Source organism: Scyliorhinus torazame, chromosome 14 (genome assembly GCF_047496885.1).
Source record: "Scyliorhinus torazame isolate Kashiwa2021f chromosome 14, sScyTor2.1, whole genome shotgun sequence".
NCBI classification, from domain to species: domain Eukaryota; kingdom Metazoa; phylum Chordata; class Chondrichthyes; order Carcharhiniformes; family Scyliorhinidae; genus Scyliorhinus; species Scyliorhinus torazame.
The window spans coordinates 58010778-58027091 of record NC_092720.1 but is presented as its reverse complement, the minus strand read 5'-3'; the positions used below and the strand labels follow the sequence as shown (position 1 = coordinate 58027091).

The window sequence follows — 16314 nt, the reverse complement described above, 5'->3', positions numbered from 1 at the left end:
CCTGCAAAAACCATCAAGAATACACCTGGAAATGACCTATGTTATCTTGTTTTTCTCATTCCGAGAGGGGAAGAGAAATCCTAGTTGAACCTTCCTTGCAGGAGTATTTTGCATCCCGAAACAAAAAGCAGTAAACTCACCGCACACAATCAAACGGGTCAGCAGCTCAGCACATGAAAAGATCACATTCTAACAGCAAGCAGCACACATTCCAGCATGGCATGTCTACTTCTACCTAGCAGAGGCTGAACAACACAGATACCTCCCCTATCCATGACCCCACCACTGAACATCGAGTTTCCACAAAATGTCACTGACAGAGGTTCTAAGACTGTCACTGACCTCAGTTCCTCCCCTCCACAACCTTGAATTTCACAGTACCTCAACCTTGGCATTGTGAAGCACTTTAACCTGCTTATGAAAATCCACAAACAGGACTGCCCTGGTAGTCACATCACTTCAGCCTGTTCCTGCCCCCACTGACCAGATATTGCTTCCCATCAAAACTGTATTTTTTCTTCCTTCATCCAGTCTTTTCCAATCTAAATCGATGATTCTTCCAATGCCTTCCGTCAATTTCCTCGTCTTAACCCCTCCCTTTCCACAATGGACATTCAATCTCTGTACAACCCAAACCTTCAACTGAATTGTCTGAGAGCGTTCTGCTTCTTCCTTGAACGGAGGCCCAACCATTTTCTGCTTTGACCCGAAACTGAAAAATTCTGCATCCAATTTCCATCCTTCTCTCACCATCACCTTTGAGCCACCTCAAACTCTTTCCTTCCTCGATTTCTCTGGCCCCATCCATTGGGATTGGCTAGTTACCAAGTCACTGAGGTCCACAACTCTCGCAGATACCGAGACTTCATCACACTCGGCAGCCACTTATTCCATTTCCCCAATTTCTCACTCTCCATCTCCTATGGGTAGCAAGGTAGCACAGTGGTTAGCACTGTTGCTTCACAGCGCCAGGGTCCCAGGTTCGATTTCCGGCTTGGGTCACTTGTCTGTGCGAGTCTGCACGGGTTTCCTCCAGCTGCTCCGGTTTCCTCCCACAAGTCCCGAAAGACATGCTGTTAGGAAATTTGGATGTTCTGAATTCTCCCTCATTGTACCCGAACAGGCGCCAGAGTGTGGCGACTAGTGGATTTTTACAGTAACTTCATTGCAGTGTAATGTAAGCCTACTTGTGACAATAATAATAAAGATTATATTAATAAAGATCATCTGTTCAGAAAATGCTACCTTTCATACTAGCACTTCCAATGGGTCTTTTTTCCCTAACCGATGATTCCCCACCCACTGCAGAGGTCACGTGTCAACCATGTCCACTCATTTTCATTCAATTCTTTTCTCAACGCTTCTCCTCCCTCTCAGATCCACAGCAGGGTTCCGCTTGACATCATCATCCTTGGTTACCAGATCACCCTCTGCCATTCTACCACCACTGTACAAATATGACCCTCCCTTCCAACATTCCAAAGGATCGTTGGTATCATGACCGGTACAGGCTTGGAGGGCCAAAGGGTCTGATCCTGTGCTGCATTGTTCTTTGTTCTATCGTTCCCATCATGAAAGCATGGTCCAATCCTCCGGCGTTCCCTTTCCTCGGGCACCATCCCGGCAACATCTTTCCTTTTGCCTCCTGCCATCTCACCGATGGAAGGTTCAAATACTCCTTCCAACTGAAATGGTGATTTATTTGTACTTTCAATTTAATATTCTGCATTCACTGCTCAATAACATATTTTCCACATTGGTGAGGCCAATTACAAACTAATTGACTAATATGCAAATACATCTGTGCAGCCCACAAACGTGATCCCAAACTTTCATGGACTTGGCACCGTTCTCCCATTCTGTCCTTGACCCTTGAGTAAGACACATCCAGAGTGGGAATTTGAAACTTGGTAATTTGGTGCAGAGTGAGAGAAGGTGCTTTTTCCCTACTGTTTTGTTCTCTCTCTTACTTCGGGCCTAGTTTCGGGAGCCGTTCGGAGGAGGAGGAGCCGTCTCTGAGACTATAAAAAAACCTACTTTAACCCGGGGATCGCGGCCTAGTTTCGGGAGCCGTTCAGAGGAGGAGGAGCAGTCTCTGTGAGAGTACAAAAATCTAACGGTAACTTCCTGTTTTCCACTTTTTTTTCTCAAAATGACGTCAGAGGGAAGCTGTAATCTGATTGGTTGATAGCAAATCAGCCCCAAATTTAAAAAAAAACACAGCTAAACTCGTAAACTTAAATTAAACTAATTAATTAATTAGAGATGGCTGGTCAGGTGTTGCGCTTGAGCTGCTTGATGTGGGAGCTGGCAGATCCCATTGCGAGCTGCAGCGACCACATCTGCAGTAAGTGTTGGCTGCTCGAAGAGCTCCGGCTCAGAGTTGATGAGCTGGAGTCTGAGCTTCAAACACTGAGGCACATCCGGGAGGGGGAGACTTACCTGGACACTGTTTCAGGAGGCAGTCACACCTGTCAGAGTAAGTAGTTAAATCCCGCCAGTGGCCAGGGACAGCAGGGTGTGACTGCAAGTCAGGCAGGCAAAGGGAACCAGCAGTCAGGAACTCAGGAGCCTCAGCCCTTGACCCGGTCCAACAGGTACGAGGCACTTGCTCCCTGTGTGGATGGCGAACAGGGCTACAGGAAGGATGAGCCAGCTGACCGAGGCACCATGGTTCAGCAGGCCATTCAAGGGGAGGGAGTAAATAGGCAAGTTGTAGTTGTAGGGGATTCTATTATCAGGGGGATAGATAGTATCCTTTGTGAGCAGGATAAAGAGTCCCACATGGTATGTTGCCTGCCCGGTGCCATGGTGCGGGACATCTCTGACCAGCTTGAAAGGATACTGGAGAAGGAGGGGGAGGATCCAGTTGTTGTGGTCCATGTCGGTACCAACAACATAGGCAAGTCTAGGAAAGAGGACCGGTTTAGAGATTATAAAGAGCTAGTATTCAAATTTAAAAAACAGGTCCTCAAGGGTCATAATCTCCGGATTACTGCCCGACCCACGTGCAAATTGGCATAGGGAGGCAAGAATAAGGGAAGTTAACACGTGGCTGAAAGAGTGGTGTGGGAAAGAGGGGTTCCTTTTCATGGGACACTGGCATCAGTTTTGGGACAGGGGGGACCTATACAGTTGGGATGGTCACCACTGAACCGAGCTGGGACCAGTGTTCTGGCGAAAATAGTAAATAGGGTGGTCAATAGGACTTTAAACTAGAGATTTGGGGGGGGGGGGGGGGGAGTCAGGGAACCAAGAGGTGAAGTAATCAGTGGGAAGCATAGCTGCTTAGGAATACAAAAAAGCACGAAAAGACAGAACTCAGGAGAGGTTACGATAGTCCCCATCTCAAAAAACATGACAGTGTATGGAAAGGCTCAGTAAACCAAGGTCCACCACACTAAGAAAACAAAAAGGGACGGTCAATAGAGAATTGAAGGTGCTATATTTAAATGCGTACAGTGTACGGAACAAGGTAGATGAGCTTGTGGCCCAGATGGTGACTGGCAGGTATGATGTGGTAGGCATCACAGAGATGTGGTTGCAGGGGGTTCCGGACTGGCATTTAAACATCCAGGGATTCACAACCTATCGAAAAGACAGAGAGGTGGGCAGAGGGGGCGGGGTTGCCTTGTTAATTAGGAATGAATTTAAATCAATAGCAATAAACGACATAGGGTCAGATGATGTGGAGTCTGTGTGGGTAGAGTTGAGGAACCACAAAGGCAAAAAAAACATATTGGGAGTTATGTACAGGCCTCCTAACAGTGGTCAGGACCAGGGGCACAAAATGCACCACGAAATAGAAAGGGCATGTCAGAAAGGCAAGGTCACAGTGATCATGGGAGACTTCAATATGCAGGTGGACTGGGTAAATAATGTTGCCAGTGGACCCAAAGAAAGGGAATTCATTGAATGTTTACAGGAGGGCCTTTTCGAACAGCTCGTGATGGAGCCCACGAGGGAACAGGCCATTCTGGACTTAGTGTTATGTAATGAGCCAGACTTGATAAAAGATCCTAAAGTAAGGGAACCCTTAGGAGGCAGTGATCATAATATGGTAGAATTCAGTCTGCAATTTGAAAGAAAGAAGGTAGAATCAGATGTAAAGGGGTTACAGTTAAATAAAGGTAACTACAGGGGCATGAGGGAGGAACTGACGAAAATCGACTGGGAGCAGAGCCTAGTGGGAAAGACAGAACAGCAATGGCAGGAGTTTCTGGGAGTAATTGAGGACACAGTACAGAGGTTCATCCCAAAGAAAAGAAAGGTTATCAGAGGGGGGGGATTAGGCAGCCATAGCTAACAAAGGAAGTCAGGGAATGCATCAAAGCAAAAGAGAAAGCCTATAATGTGGCAAAGAGTAGTGGGAAGTCAGAAGGGAAGGCTACAAAAACAAACAGCGGATAACAAAGAGAGAAATAAGGAAAGAGAGGATCAAATATGAAGGTAGGCTAGCCAATAACATTAGGAATGATAGTAAAAGTTTCTTTAAATACATTATAAACAAACGGGAGGCAAAAGTTGACATTGGGCCGCTCCAAAATGACGCTGGTAATCTAGTGATGGGAGACATGGAAATAGCTGAGGAACTAAATAAGTACTTTGCGTCAGTCTTCACAGTAGAAGACAGGAGTAATATCCCAACAATTCCGGCGAGTCAGGGGGCAGAGTTGAATATGGTAGCCATCACAAAGGAGAAAGTGCTAGAGAAACTAAGAGGTCTAAAAATTGATAAATCTCCGGGCCCAGATGGACTACATCCTAGAGTTCTAAAGGAGATAGCTGAAGAAATAGTGGAGGCGTTAGTTATGATCTTTCAAAAGTCACTGGAGTCAGGGAAAGTCCCAGAGGATTGGAAAATCGCTGTTGTAACCCCCCTGTTCAAGAAGGGAACAAGAAAAAAGATAGAAAATTATAGGCCAATTAGCCTAACCTCGGTTTTTGGCAAGATTCTAGAATCCATCGTGAAGGATGAGATTTCTAAATTCTTGGAAGTGCAGGGTCGGATTAGGACAAGTCAGCATGGATTTAGTAAGGGGAGGTCATGCCTGACAAACCTGTTAGAGTTCTTTGAAGAGATAACAAATAGGTTAGATCAAGGAGAGCCAATGGATGTTATCTATCTTGACTTCCAAAAGGCCTTTGATAAGGTGCCTCACGGGAGACTGCGGAGTAAAATAAGGGCCCATGGTATTCGAGGCAAGATACAAACATGGATTGACGATTGGCTGTCAGGCAGAAAGTTGGGATAAAAGGTTCTTTTCCGGAATGGCAACCGGTGACGAGTGGTGTCCCGCGGGGTTCAGTGTTGGGGCCACAGCTTTCTCTTTATATATTAACGATCTAGATGACGGGACTGGGGGCATTCTGGCTAGGTTTGCCGATGATACAAAGATACGTGGAGGGCAGGTAGTATTGAGGAGGTGGGGAGGCTGCAGAAAGATTTAGACAGGTTAGGAGAGTGGTCCAAGAAATGGCTGCTGAAATTCAACGGGGGCAAGTGTGAGGTCTTGCACTTTGGAAAAAAGAATAGAGGCATGGACTATTTTCTAAACGGTGACAAAATTCATAATGCTGAAGTGCAAAGCGACTTGGGAGTCCTAGTCCAGGATTCTCTAAAGGTGAACTTGCAGGTTGAGTCCGTAATTAAGAAAGCAAATGCAATGTTGTCATTTATCTCAAGAGACTTGGAATATAAAAGCAGGGATGTACTTCTGAAGCTTTATAAAGCATTAGTCAGGCCCCATTTAGAATACTGTGAGCAATTTTGGGCCCCACACCTCAGGAAGGACATACTGGCACTGGAGTGGGCCCAGCGGAGATTCACACGGATGATCCCAGGAATGGTCGGCCTAACATACGATGAACATCTGAGGATCCTGGGATTATATTTATTGGAGTTTAGGAGGTGGAGGGGAGATCTAATAGAAACTTACAAGATAATGAATGGCTTAGATAGGGTGGACGGAGGGAAGTTGTATCCATTAGCAGGGGAGACTAGGACCGGGTGGCACAGCCCTAGAATAAAAGGGCGTCACTTTAGAACAGAGATGAGGACAAATTTCTTCAGCCAGAGAGTGGTGGGTCTGTGGAATTCATTGCCAGAGGGCGGTGGAGGCCGGGACGTTGAATGTCTTTAAGACAGAAGTTGATTAATTCTTGATTTCTCGAGGAATTAAGGGCTATGGAGAGAGAGAGAGAGCGGGTAAATGGAGTTGAAGTCAGCCATGATTGAATGGTGAGTGGACTCGATGGGCCGAATGGCCTTACTTCCACTCCTATGTCTTATGGTCTTGACCCAAATATGTTCCAGTAAAGCTGAATACAAGCTCAAGCATAGCACCTCATCTTAAGATGGAGTCCATGGAGTTCAACAATTTTACATTGTAATCTCTGCCCCATTTTGCTTTGTGTTTTTTTTGCTGGTTTGGTTTTAATCTCACTGCTCTCATTTCCCATACGTTTTACAAGCAGTTATCCTGCCATCCATAGTTGCTCTAGCCACAACCTTTGTTTCTTCACTTCTCACTTTCGCTTGCACCAGGAAATCTTTTATCTATTCTTACCTACCCCTCTAACCCTGTTAAAGTCTCTCCCTCCCCCCGCCCCCGCAATTCTCAATTGCCGAAAACCTATTACATTTTTTAACTTTTCTCAGTTTTGTTGAAAAGTCGCAGACCTGCAACTGGAGCTCTTTTTTCATCTTCCAGCATTTGTGTATTTCAAACATTCTTATTTTCTTTCTCTCCTATCCCTTAAAAGATTCACTTGGGCTACTGTACAGACAGGCAGCTTTCTGGCATTCATCATTCAATTTGATATTCCTGCTAACTGAACCTCCATAGCAAATGAAAGGCTTTTTGAATTTTGACACTCACAACCCATCTTGTCCACTTTCCCCATAGATTTATGAGGGGTAGGTCTTGCCTCACAAGTCTTATTGAGTTCTTTGAGGAGGTGACCAAGCACGTGGATGAAGGTAAAGCAGTGGATGGAGTGTACATGGATTTTAGTAAGGCATTTGAGAAGGTTCCCCATGGTAGGCTTATGCAGAAAGTAAGGAGGCATGGGATAGTGGGAAATTTGGCCAGTTGGATAACGAACTGGCTAACCGATAGAAGTCAGAGAGTGGTGGTGGATGGCAAATATTCAGCCCGGAGCCCAGTTGCCAGTGGCGTATCGCAGGGATCAGTTCTGGGTCCTCTGCTGTTTGTGATTTTCATTAATGACTTGGATGAGGGAGTTGAAGGGTGGGTCAGTAAATTTGCAGACGATATGAAGATTGGTGGAGTTGTGGATAGTGAGGAGGGCTGGTGTCGGCTGCAAAGAGACATAGATAGGAAGCAGAGCTGGGCTAAGTGGCAGATGGAGTTTAACCCTGAAAAGTGAGAGGTTGTCAATTTGGAAGGACAAATATGAATGCGGAATACAGGGTTAACGGTAGGGTTCTTGGCAATGTGGAGGAGCAGCGAGATCTTGGGGTCTATGTTCATGGATCTTTGAAAGTTGCCATTCAAGTGGATAGAACTGTGAAGAAGGCCTATGGTGTGCTAGCGTTCATTAGCAGAGGATTGAACTTAAGAGCCGTAAGGTGATGATGCAGCTGTACAAAACCTTGGTACGGCCACAGTTGGAGTAGTGTGCGGGGTTCTGGTCGCCTCATTTTAGGAAGGATGTGGAAGCTTTGGAAATGGTGCAAAGGAGATTTACCAGGATGTTGCCTGGAATGGAGAGTAGGTCTTCCGAGGAAAGGTTGAGGGTGCTAGGCCTTTTCTCATTAGAATGGAACAGGATGAGGGGCAACTTGATAGAGGTTTATAAGATGATCAGGGGAATAGATAAGAGTAGACAGTCAGAGACTTTTCCTCCAGGTAAAACAAACCATTACAAGGGGACATAAATTTAAGGTGAATGGTGGAAGATATAGGGGGGGGGGGGGGGGGGGATGTCAGAGGTAGGGTCTTTACCTAGAGAGTAGTGGGAGCATGGAATGCACTGCCTGTGGACGCAGTTGATTTGGAAACATTAGGGACCTTCAAGCGGCTATTGGATAGGTACATGGATTACGGTAGAATGATGGGGTGGAGATTAATTTGTTCTTAATCTAGGACAAAAGTTCGGCACAACATCGTGGGCTGTTCTGTGCTGTATTTTTCGATGTTCTAACACCTTTCTGAAAGTTTGGTAGGTAGATAGATAGCAACCAGAAGCAAGGGTCTTGATCTACACTTTCTTCCCGCTCCAAGGCACAGAACCAAAGATGCACCCTTGCTGTTGCCATGTTATCACATGACTCGGATCAGATGTCATACTGTTTGTCAATCAGCTCAGCCTATACACACACCTTAATGAGTTATTAAGTTAGATGTACCAATATCCAAGAAAATCAGCTTTCTTCTCAGGCATAGTCTGCACCACGAAAAGCTTCTGTTCGACAAATAAAGGGAAGTAAGATCTGGTAAATCAAACTCCTACTTTCTATTTAAAGAACGAGCTGCAGAAAACAAACATTTCCACCTTAATTTGTTATTTTCACTCATGACATTTAGGCAGTTATCCATCTATTTTGCAGTGCATCAACTAGAACCTGCTTACTGGAGGCCAGTACAAAGCATTTAAATTGCAAAGTCCAAAAATTCTTCCGGCGTTCACCCCATGGAATGCTGTTCTGAAACAATTAAGAACTGTAAATTAGCTTTAAACAAATTGCTTTTCAGTTCAAAGTCCAATAACCTCAATGGTCAATTATTTCCAGGACTCTCTCAAACAAAAAGGTAGCAACTATATAATTGTTTTATCGTGAGAAAACAATACCTTGCTGGCCAAAACAACTTGCAGAGCCCCGGGATTTCCATAATTTGCAAGCTGCCCGCAAATTTGTTCCAAAAATCTGTGCTTGGCCAACTGATTCAATAACCAAGCACAGTTTGAAGAATATAAACCATTACGTTCAACTGTCACAAGGTGTTATATTACCAGAAATGACAATAAGCACCCAAAAGCACATTTTGTTTATCGTAGATTATATAACCACATCTGTGGGTTACCACTGCTGGAACCACCTTTCTCATTAACATGCATTTTTGCTTCCCCAATTCTTTCAAAACAGTTATTCTTACATTGCATTATACAAGTAGTTAATTTTCCTCCTTTTACTATGCGGTGCCCCCATTCCTTGTGTCACGAGAATGTTGCTTTAAGAAATGTTTCTCTAATCATATTACTGCAGTGTGGGTGGAGCGAGGCTGTCTGTCAGCTTTTTACTTTCATTTTAGGCTGTTTGCTGCAGGGTGTTTTATAGTTTCGTTTTCAGTGTGGGAGCTGAAGCCAGACAGAGCAGCTGTACTGTTGATCTCTCTGCCATGAAAAGACTATCTCTTGATCATTTGGTGAATTCAGAATTATAAATGTTTTCAGTAGTGACTTTAACCTGATGTGCTTCTGTTAAAAGGTGTTTTTTTGTAAGTCTTCTGGATGTTAAAAGGACAGCGTAAGCATTACTTAGTGTTGTATTCTTTGGGGGTTGTATTTGAATTAATGATTGCTAAGATGTTCACTATGTTTTAAAAAGGTTAACTTGAGTTCATAGAATAAACATTGTTTTGTTTTTAAAAATACTTTTCCATTTCTGCTGTACCACACCTGTAGAGTGGGCCATGTGCTCCCCATACCACAATCTATTAAAAGTTGTGGGTCAGGTGAACTCCATGATACACTTTGGGGTTCTCTAAACCCTGGCCCATAACACTTTTAAGAGTTTCCAAAGCAACCAAAAGGGCTTATCCCTCAAATCAAGCGGTTTTTAATATGTCATGAACAAATAGTTCTGTATCACCTTGCAATGTTGTACAGATGAACAAAAAAGTAATGTTTTAATTAAAATTTTAAAATAGGTGTATGGCATTAGAATACTTGCGCATTCTTGAAAATAAGCTAATAATATCTGGTTATGGGACATGGGTGGAATGAGGACTTTTATCTATGGGAATACGCCCAGACCAATGTTTATTTGCTACAATCAAAAACTAAAAATATGTATAAACTCCACAATACCAGTTAAACTAGCATGCGGTGAAGGCCCTTAACCAAAGATTTCACCTGGCATTCCTTCCATTTGCCGGTTTCTGCTCGTCATTTACATTCTGAACTAATTCAAGAACCCCAAAGCATTTGGGCAGACAAAATTCAAAGAAATTTAGCAAGACCAAAATGGAGCATGCAGCCCATTTCAACATCAATCACAATGAATTGATCACATGCACCCAGTTTATTAAACAGCGGTTCTCATTAACTAAGGCCAGCATCAACAAAAATAACGTTAAAATATTGGGCGAGATTCTCTGGCCTCCCCACAGCATGTTTCTCAGTGATGAGAGGCAGCCAACCGTTGGCGGTATCTTCTGGTCAACGGGATTTCCCATTGAATCCACCCCATGTCGCCGGGAAACATGCAGTGGTGGTGCATCATTGGCAGGACCGGAACATTCCGCTTGTGTAAACAGCCGGAAGATCTTGCCCATTGGCTTTAATTACAAGACGTAATATAAAAATAAGGTTTTAAATTAAACAAAATTTGTTGCAACTAAAAACAAGCAATTTAAAGTATACAATACCGAATTACTATATTTGGGAAGGTAACTTTTTGATTTGCCGATCCAAATTGAAATACCCAACTTATACAGCATTTCCAAGAGAATGGTAGGTATGCAGAGCATAGCTAGCCAGAACAAATCATTAATAAATTCACTTACAGTATTGTAAACAGCTAATTCCTTCCTTAACCATTCATTATCTAGACTAGTCCATAAAGGGATACATTTATTATTTGCTGCAAAAGGTTCTTAGCTGATGTACAAGTACTGTACTTAATGTAAACTTAGAATTGCGCGAAAGCAAAAGTCCAGCATCGATATCTAATCAGAGAATGTTGGAAATACGCAGGCCAGGCAGCATCTGTTGAAAAAGAAACAAAACTAACATTTCAAGACCTGAAATGTTGATCCTTTCTCTCGCCACAGATGCTGCCAAGATTTGCTGAGTATTTCCAGTTGATTACATCACTCGTCTCATTTTCACTTGAAACTAAAAAATTTGGAATCCCAGTGTCCGCCATGCCAATAATGCTAGTAAAAAATTTAAGCTTATATTGCTATGTTAGCTTTTTATTAAAGTAAGTCATGTCACTACTAACTTGTATATTCAATGATACTTAAATGGCACAATATGGAAATTAGTTATTCATAAATAAATTAGTGGGGCAACTAACACCGAGGCCAGAAAGATATCAAACTGGTTTGAAAAAGCCTTGGAATTTAACTTCATCCACTTGAGTATTTAACTTCTGCTCAGTACATCATCCTGATAATAAAGGAGGAACTCACCATGTTATGAAATTGAACACAAATCTATGCTCTGTCATTCCATGGCGCAGTACACCAGTACATCACTTTTCACTACCCAACCTATAGATTTTTGCTTTTACATAAATTTTCTATTTAATACAATTGTAGGCATTAGTCAAAACAGCAATCCTAATTTTCATGTCCTGTCTGATACATCTTTACCTTTGCAAAACAGTTACACCATTATGACAAACCACATGACACTGTTATCTGGCATTGAACCATGTATTAAGCATAGCATCTGAAAACAACTTTTCTTCACTTACTAGAAGCAAGGCAAAAATGCCAATAAGCTCATTTGTGCATCAAGATTGCACTCCCCCTCAATAGAGACCTGGCAAGACTTATTTATTGCAGATGTACAAGTTGCTGATCTCTCACATAATATATTGTCCTAACTCTGGGCCGAGATCACAAAATGAACTCTAACAAAAGTATCCTCTCTCTGATGTGGAGTTCTAGTAATCTAAATCCAGCACTGGGTTACAGTACAAAAGTTTCAATTCAAAAAGGTGTAAAGAGCCCACAGTAATGCAGTAGAATCAGAGGATAGGGCCAAGGAATATCAGTGGGTCATTTGCAGACTGGTTCCTTATCCAGTACTTGATGTTTAATGCGCAGAAAGTGACAATATCACACTACTGAAGAACTAATTGGAGTACAGTGACGCAAAATGGAATTTAGGTTTTCCTGGTGAAACACATAACTTGGTCCCAGCGCTGAATTCACATTGGATACTGACTCAACTAATGCAAATCGAAGCACTTTTTTGCTTTGGCGAGCATACAAAATAAATTTACGATAATGGTTCTAGGGATGGGGGTGTTCCATGGACAGTCTGGATAAACTGGGGTTTTCCCCTTGAAGCAGAGCAGATTGATAGCGAGTTGAAGAGTAAACATAGAAACGGTTTCCAACGGCTGAAGAATTAATAATGAGGTCACAGTTTATGGGAATTAGTAAAAGAAACTGATTTTTTTTTAATGCAACCGATGGTTACGGTTTGTACTGCACTTCCCAATAGGATGGTGGATGCATTCAATAGACCTGAAAAAGGGAATTAGATAAATACTCGAAGGAGAAAGAACTTGCATGCACATGGAGAAAGAGAGGACTGGGACTAAGTGGATTTCTCTTTGAAAGAGTAAATGGGATGAATTACCTCCACAATTCACCAAAACTTGCCTCAATCAGAAATTCTGACTACACTAGAAGTCTGTGGTCCCCAGAGATTAATATGCTAGTTTGAGCTGAATTAATGGCCGTTTTAGGAGAAGAATTCATATTCATTAGGAACAGAATTGACTGGCTGTGACTAGGTCCTCAGCAATGGGGTTGACTCTTAAATGCTATCACAGCTCAAGGATGAGCAACAAATGCTGGCCCAGCTGCGGTGCCCACGTCCCATAAAAGAATTTCAAAATTACACTGCATCACTTGGTCTCCAAAATAGCAATTTGTAACTGACATGCGAAGTCACCATATTTACTCCCAATCTCTTATTTCAAACAATGACAACAAAATCCACTGAGCAGCGCACCTGGACAATTACTTTAATTCCCAATTGAGTGTTGCAATCTTACCATAAGGGTAATCCCCAGGATTCGGGTTTGAATAAAATCCAGTTCCAGGTGGAACAGGATACTGCTGAGTTGGTTGTACAAATGAAGAACGAAACTGAGAAAGAAAAACAAATTTCACATTAACTTTCAGCTATAAAAGCAAGCTTATTCCACAAGATCAGCTTCAACAACTGCCAATGACAAAGTTTGCAACAGAATATATTTGATTCCATTACAGAATGACTTGTACAGGAGGAAACTATACTATGCTGAGCAAATCTCAAATTTAAAATGACTAGAAGGTGTGGAAAAAGATCCGAAAAGCCAGTGAATAATGTACCATGTTCATACTAGCTAACTCACTGACATTTCATTGAAGTTCATGAATCAGCTGATGTGATATTTTATATGAATTGGCAGCATGGCTGGAATAGCCGTTTCCCATCATTTGTAAATATTACCTAACATAGTCTGTGGAGGGTACTGAGGATCAGTATTGTGATGTCATTCTACATTTACTCAAATTATCTTAACATAGGCAGGAAGAGAACATCTTGCTGTTAAGTCAGAGCAAACTGTGATGAAGAACGCAGCAGACTATACAACGGTCAAGAGAAACAATGATAATGACTATAAATGCCATATCCTTAAATGGGAAAGAATTCAAATTGTAAGCACACAATATACTAGATGCATTGCAGGCAGAGAAGGCATAAAAAGTGTGAATGTTGTTGTACATTGAGGAATACAGCATGTCTCCATTTTGAAGTTCCCCTGGTTTAAGTTGTTCCACTTTAACAGGCATTAGTAAATGGGACCCGAATCAGGTTTCGTGGTGAGAGGTTCCTTTTAAAGTCATTTCATGCTGGATCTGACATAAGGCTTCATGATCAGCACAATTTGGATTGGCCCCTCCCACGCCCTGACCTTCCAGCTCATGGGGCTCTGCCCCTTGCGCTTGCTGCTGATCCTCCAGTTCACTATCTCTGCCACTCCCTAACTCTCCCTCTTACTGCTGACCCTACAGTTTATGGCAAATCTCCTGCAACCTGAAGCCTCATCTCCACAGCACTCACTCACAGGTGAGGGCTGCAGAGAGGAAAGCAGAGAGAGAGAGAGAAAGGGTCCGCAGCAAGAGGGAAAATCAAGGAGTAGCAGAGGCCACAAATCAGAAGATCAGAAACAAGAACATCACGGATGCAAGCCAGAGAGAGGGGCAATCAGGGACTGGGAGGTGTGAAGAGCAGGAGGTTCACTGAGCAGTGAAGGAGAGACAGCAAGCAGAGGTTATGTAGAAAGTTAGCATATTTCTTTTCTATTTTTAGATTATTTTAAAACTTACAATTCAACGATGAAAGGGATATGCTGCTGTAATGTTTTTTTCTGACAAAGTCCTAAAGAACTTAACTGCAGCCTGTACATTGACTTAAAAATAAAATCACTGCATTCATTGGAGCAGATAGGTTTATGGAGTTAGAAAATTGTAGAACTGTAGAACGGAAGTGTTCAAACTTAAGAATTAGTTAAAGAATAAAGTGATAACAATGTTCATTATTGGTAAATCACAAACGAACTGACAGTGCAATACAGGATTGGTACGTGCAATACAGGATTGGTACAAGCAAAGCGATAGTTAGCAAGAATCATTTATAATGATTCACTAGGAAATGAATTGCTTTATCCCAAAGTAATTAAATTGGAGGAAAATTAAACACTGGAGGAAAATACTGAAAAAGCATTAAGAACAATCACAGTAGATCACACTGCAGTTTTGGACAGCCTATTACTCCGACTAGTTTGGATTGCTCCAGTTAATGGAAACGAACATCCAGACAATGGATTAATTGGCCTCCAACTGTACTTTTACCTCCAAAAAGGTTACTGCCAAAGTTTATAAATGAATGCAGTTCTTGCTCCAACATAATAAATACATGGAAGGTCGTATTAACAGAGGATTCAAAAATGTCATATGTTGCAAGTTTGGATTTTCAACACTATACTAAGAGCTTGGCAGTTTAAAAATGTTTCAGAAAATAATTAGCAAATGAAAGTAAATAAGAAAATTAACAAAGCTCATATACAAAAGGTTCTTGCCTGGCTTGGAACATAGTACTGTCCTGATGACTGATATGTGGGTATCTGTTGTGTCATCATCATAATAGTCTGTGAGCCAGGTGGGTAGACATGGGTAGCAGAGGCCACGGGTCGAGTTGTTGCACTACTCTGAACCCTGGAAGCACTATTCTGTTGCTGGGCTCTGTTTGGGTAGTATTGCTACAGAGAAGAAAAGAAAACCACAATATAATCATAAGCTACAAAGTACATCATGCAGTATGCACATCAGACCCAACGTCAGAAATGTTCAACATTAAATCAATTATTTTAGCCATCTGCCATTTTTCTTTTTGCAATCCTATAAATCTGCCACTCGGCAAAATTATTTGAACAAAATTTACACATTTTACAATAATTTTAACTGTAAGGATAAGCTAAATGTAGGTCTGGAAATGCTAAGATGTCAAAGAATATTCATGTCAGTCACAGGTCAGTGAAATAGAAAACAGTTCTGACAAACTTCATGGAATCAACTGCATTTAGTGTAGTGTAAAGGGCCATGAGTTTCCACGTTGGTTCAAATTGGTGACTCGGGTCAAAACGGTACTAGTTTTCAATGCTCAAGTTCCACTTAACGTCATTTGCACATGACTGAATGTAAAATTTATCACAAATCAGTGCAATCAGGGAGTATGTGAACTTTTTAAATTTGCATTAACAATATTCCAATACATTCAAGAGGGATAACCTGGTGCATTGTTAAATACAGCTGAAAATGTGCTTAGCCTAGCCCACCCCCAAAAAACAATAAGCACTTATAATCAGTGTAGTCCACCAGCTGAGAGTAATATTTTTAAAACTATACAGAAGCATCCACTGGTGGACAGTGGTCAGTTTTAGTAAATGTAAAACAAAATCTAAAACATTTTAAATGGTAATTGCTTCCTTTGTTAAAAAAGAATGATTTCAAGATCTTCCTTGAAGACCCACAGGCACAAGCATCAGAAATTCACAATGGTTCAAGAGAATATCCAATCCTCATTTGATTGAAGTGATTGGAGGTGTCTGGGATAGGATCCAGCTTGCTGGTGGTTTTGCTAGTGTGCAAGCCCACACCTTGGTGGTGCTGTTTGCATCGGGATTGTGGCTGCCATTGCAAATTATGTTTTAGATGATTATCACAGCTCTGTGATGCAGATCTTTGGTGCTCACTTTGATTAACTGCAAGTACCCTTGGGAAAATGGTGGAAGCGTAGAAGAGATTCCTGGTATTAGATAGAGCCATTTCCCTG

The 16314-nt window shown here is 42.0% G+C and overlaps 1 protein-coding gene across 11 annotated transcripts in view; it reads right to left on the bottom strand.

Annotated features, from left to right (window-relative positions):
* The window catches only part of LOC140389755 (eukaryotic translation initiation factor 4 gamma 1-like), a 163418-nt gene that overhangs the window by 96011 nt on the left and 51093 nt on the right, over positions 1 to 16314 (bottom strand). For all 11 annotated transcript variants that reach the window (XM_072474244.1, XM_072474243.1, XM_072474238.1 and 8 more), the window contains 2 exons: positions 15062 to 15241; positions 12989 to 13082 (listed from right to left, as the gene is read on the bottom strand). In XM_072474244.1, coding sequence (XP_072330345.1) covers positions 12989 to 13082; positions 15062 to 15241 — 274 coding nt within the window. The remainder of the gene's footprint in view (positions 1 to 12988; positions 13083 to 15061; positions 15242 to 16314) is intronic.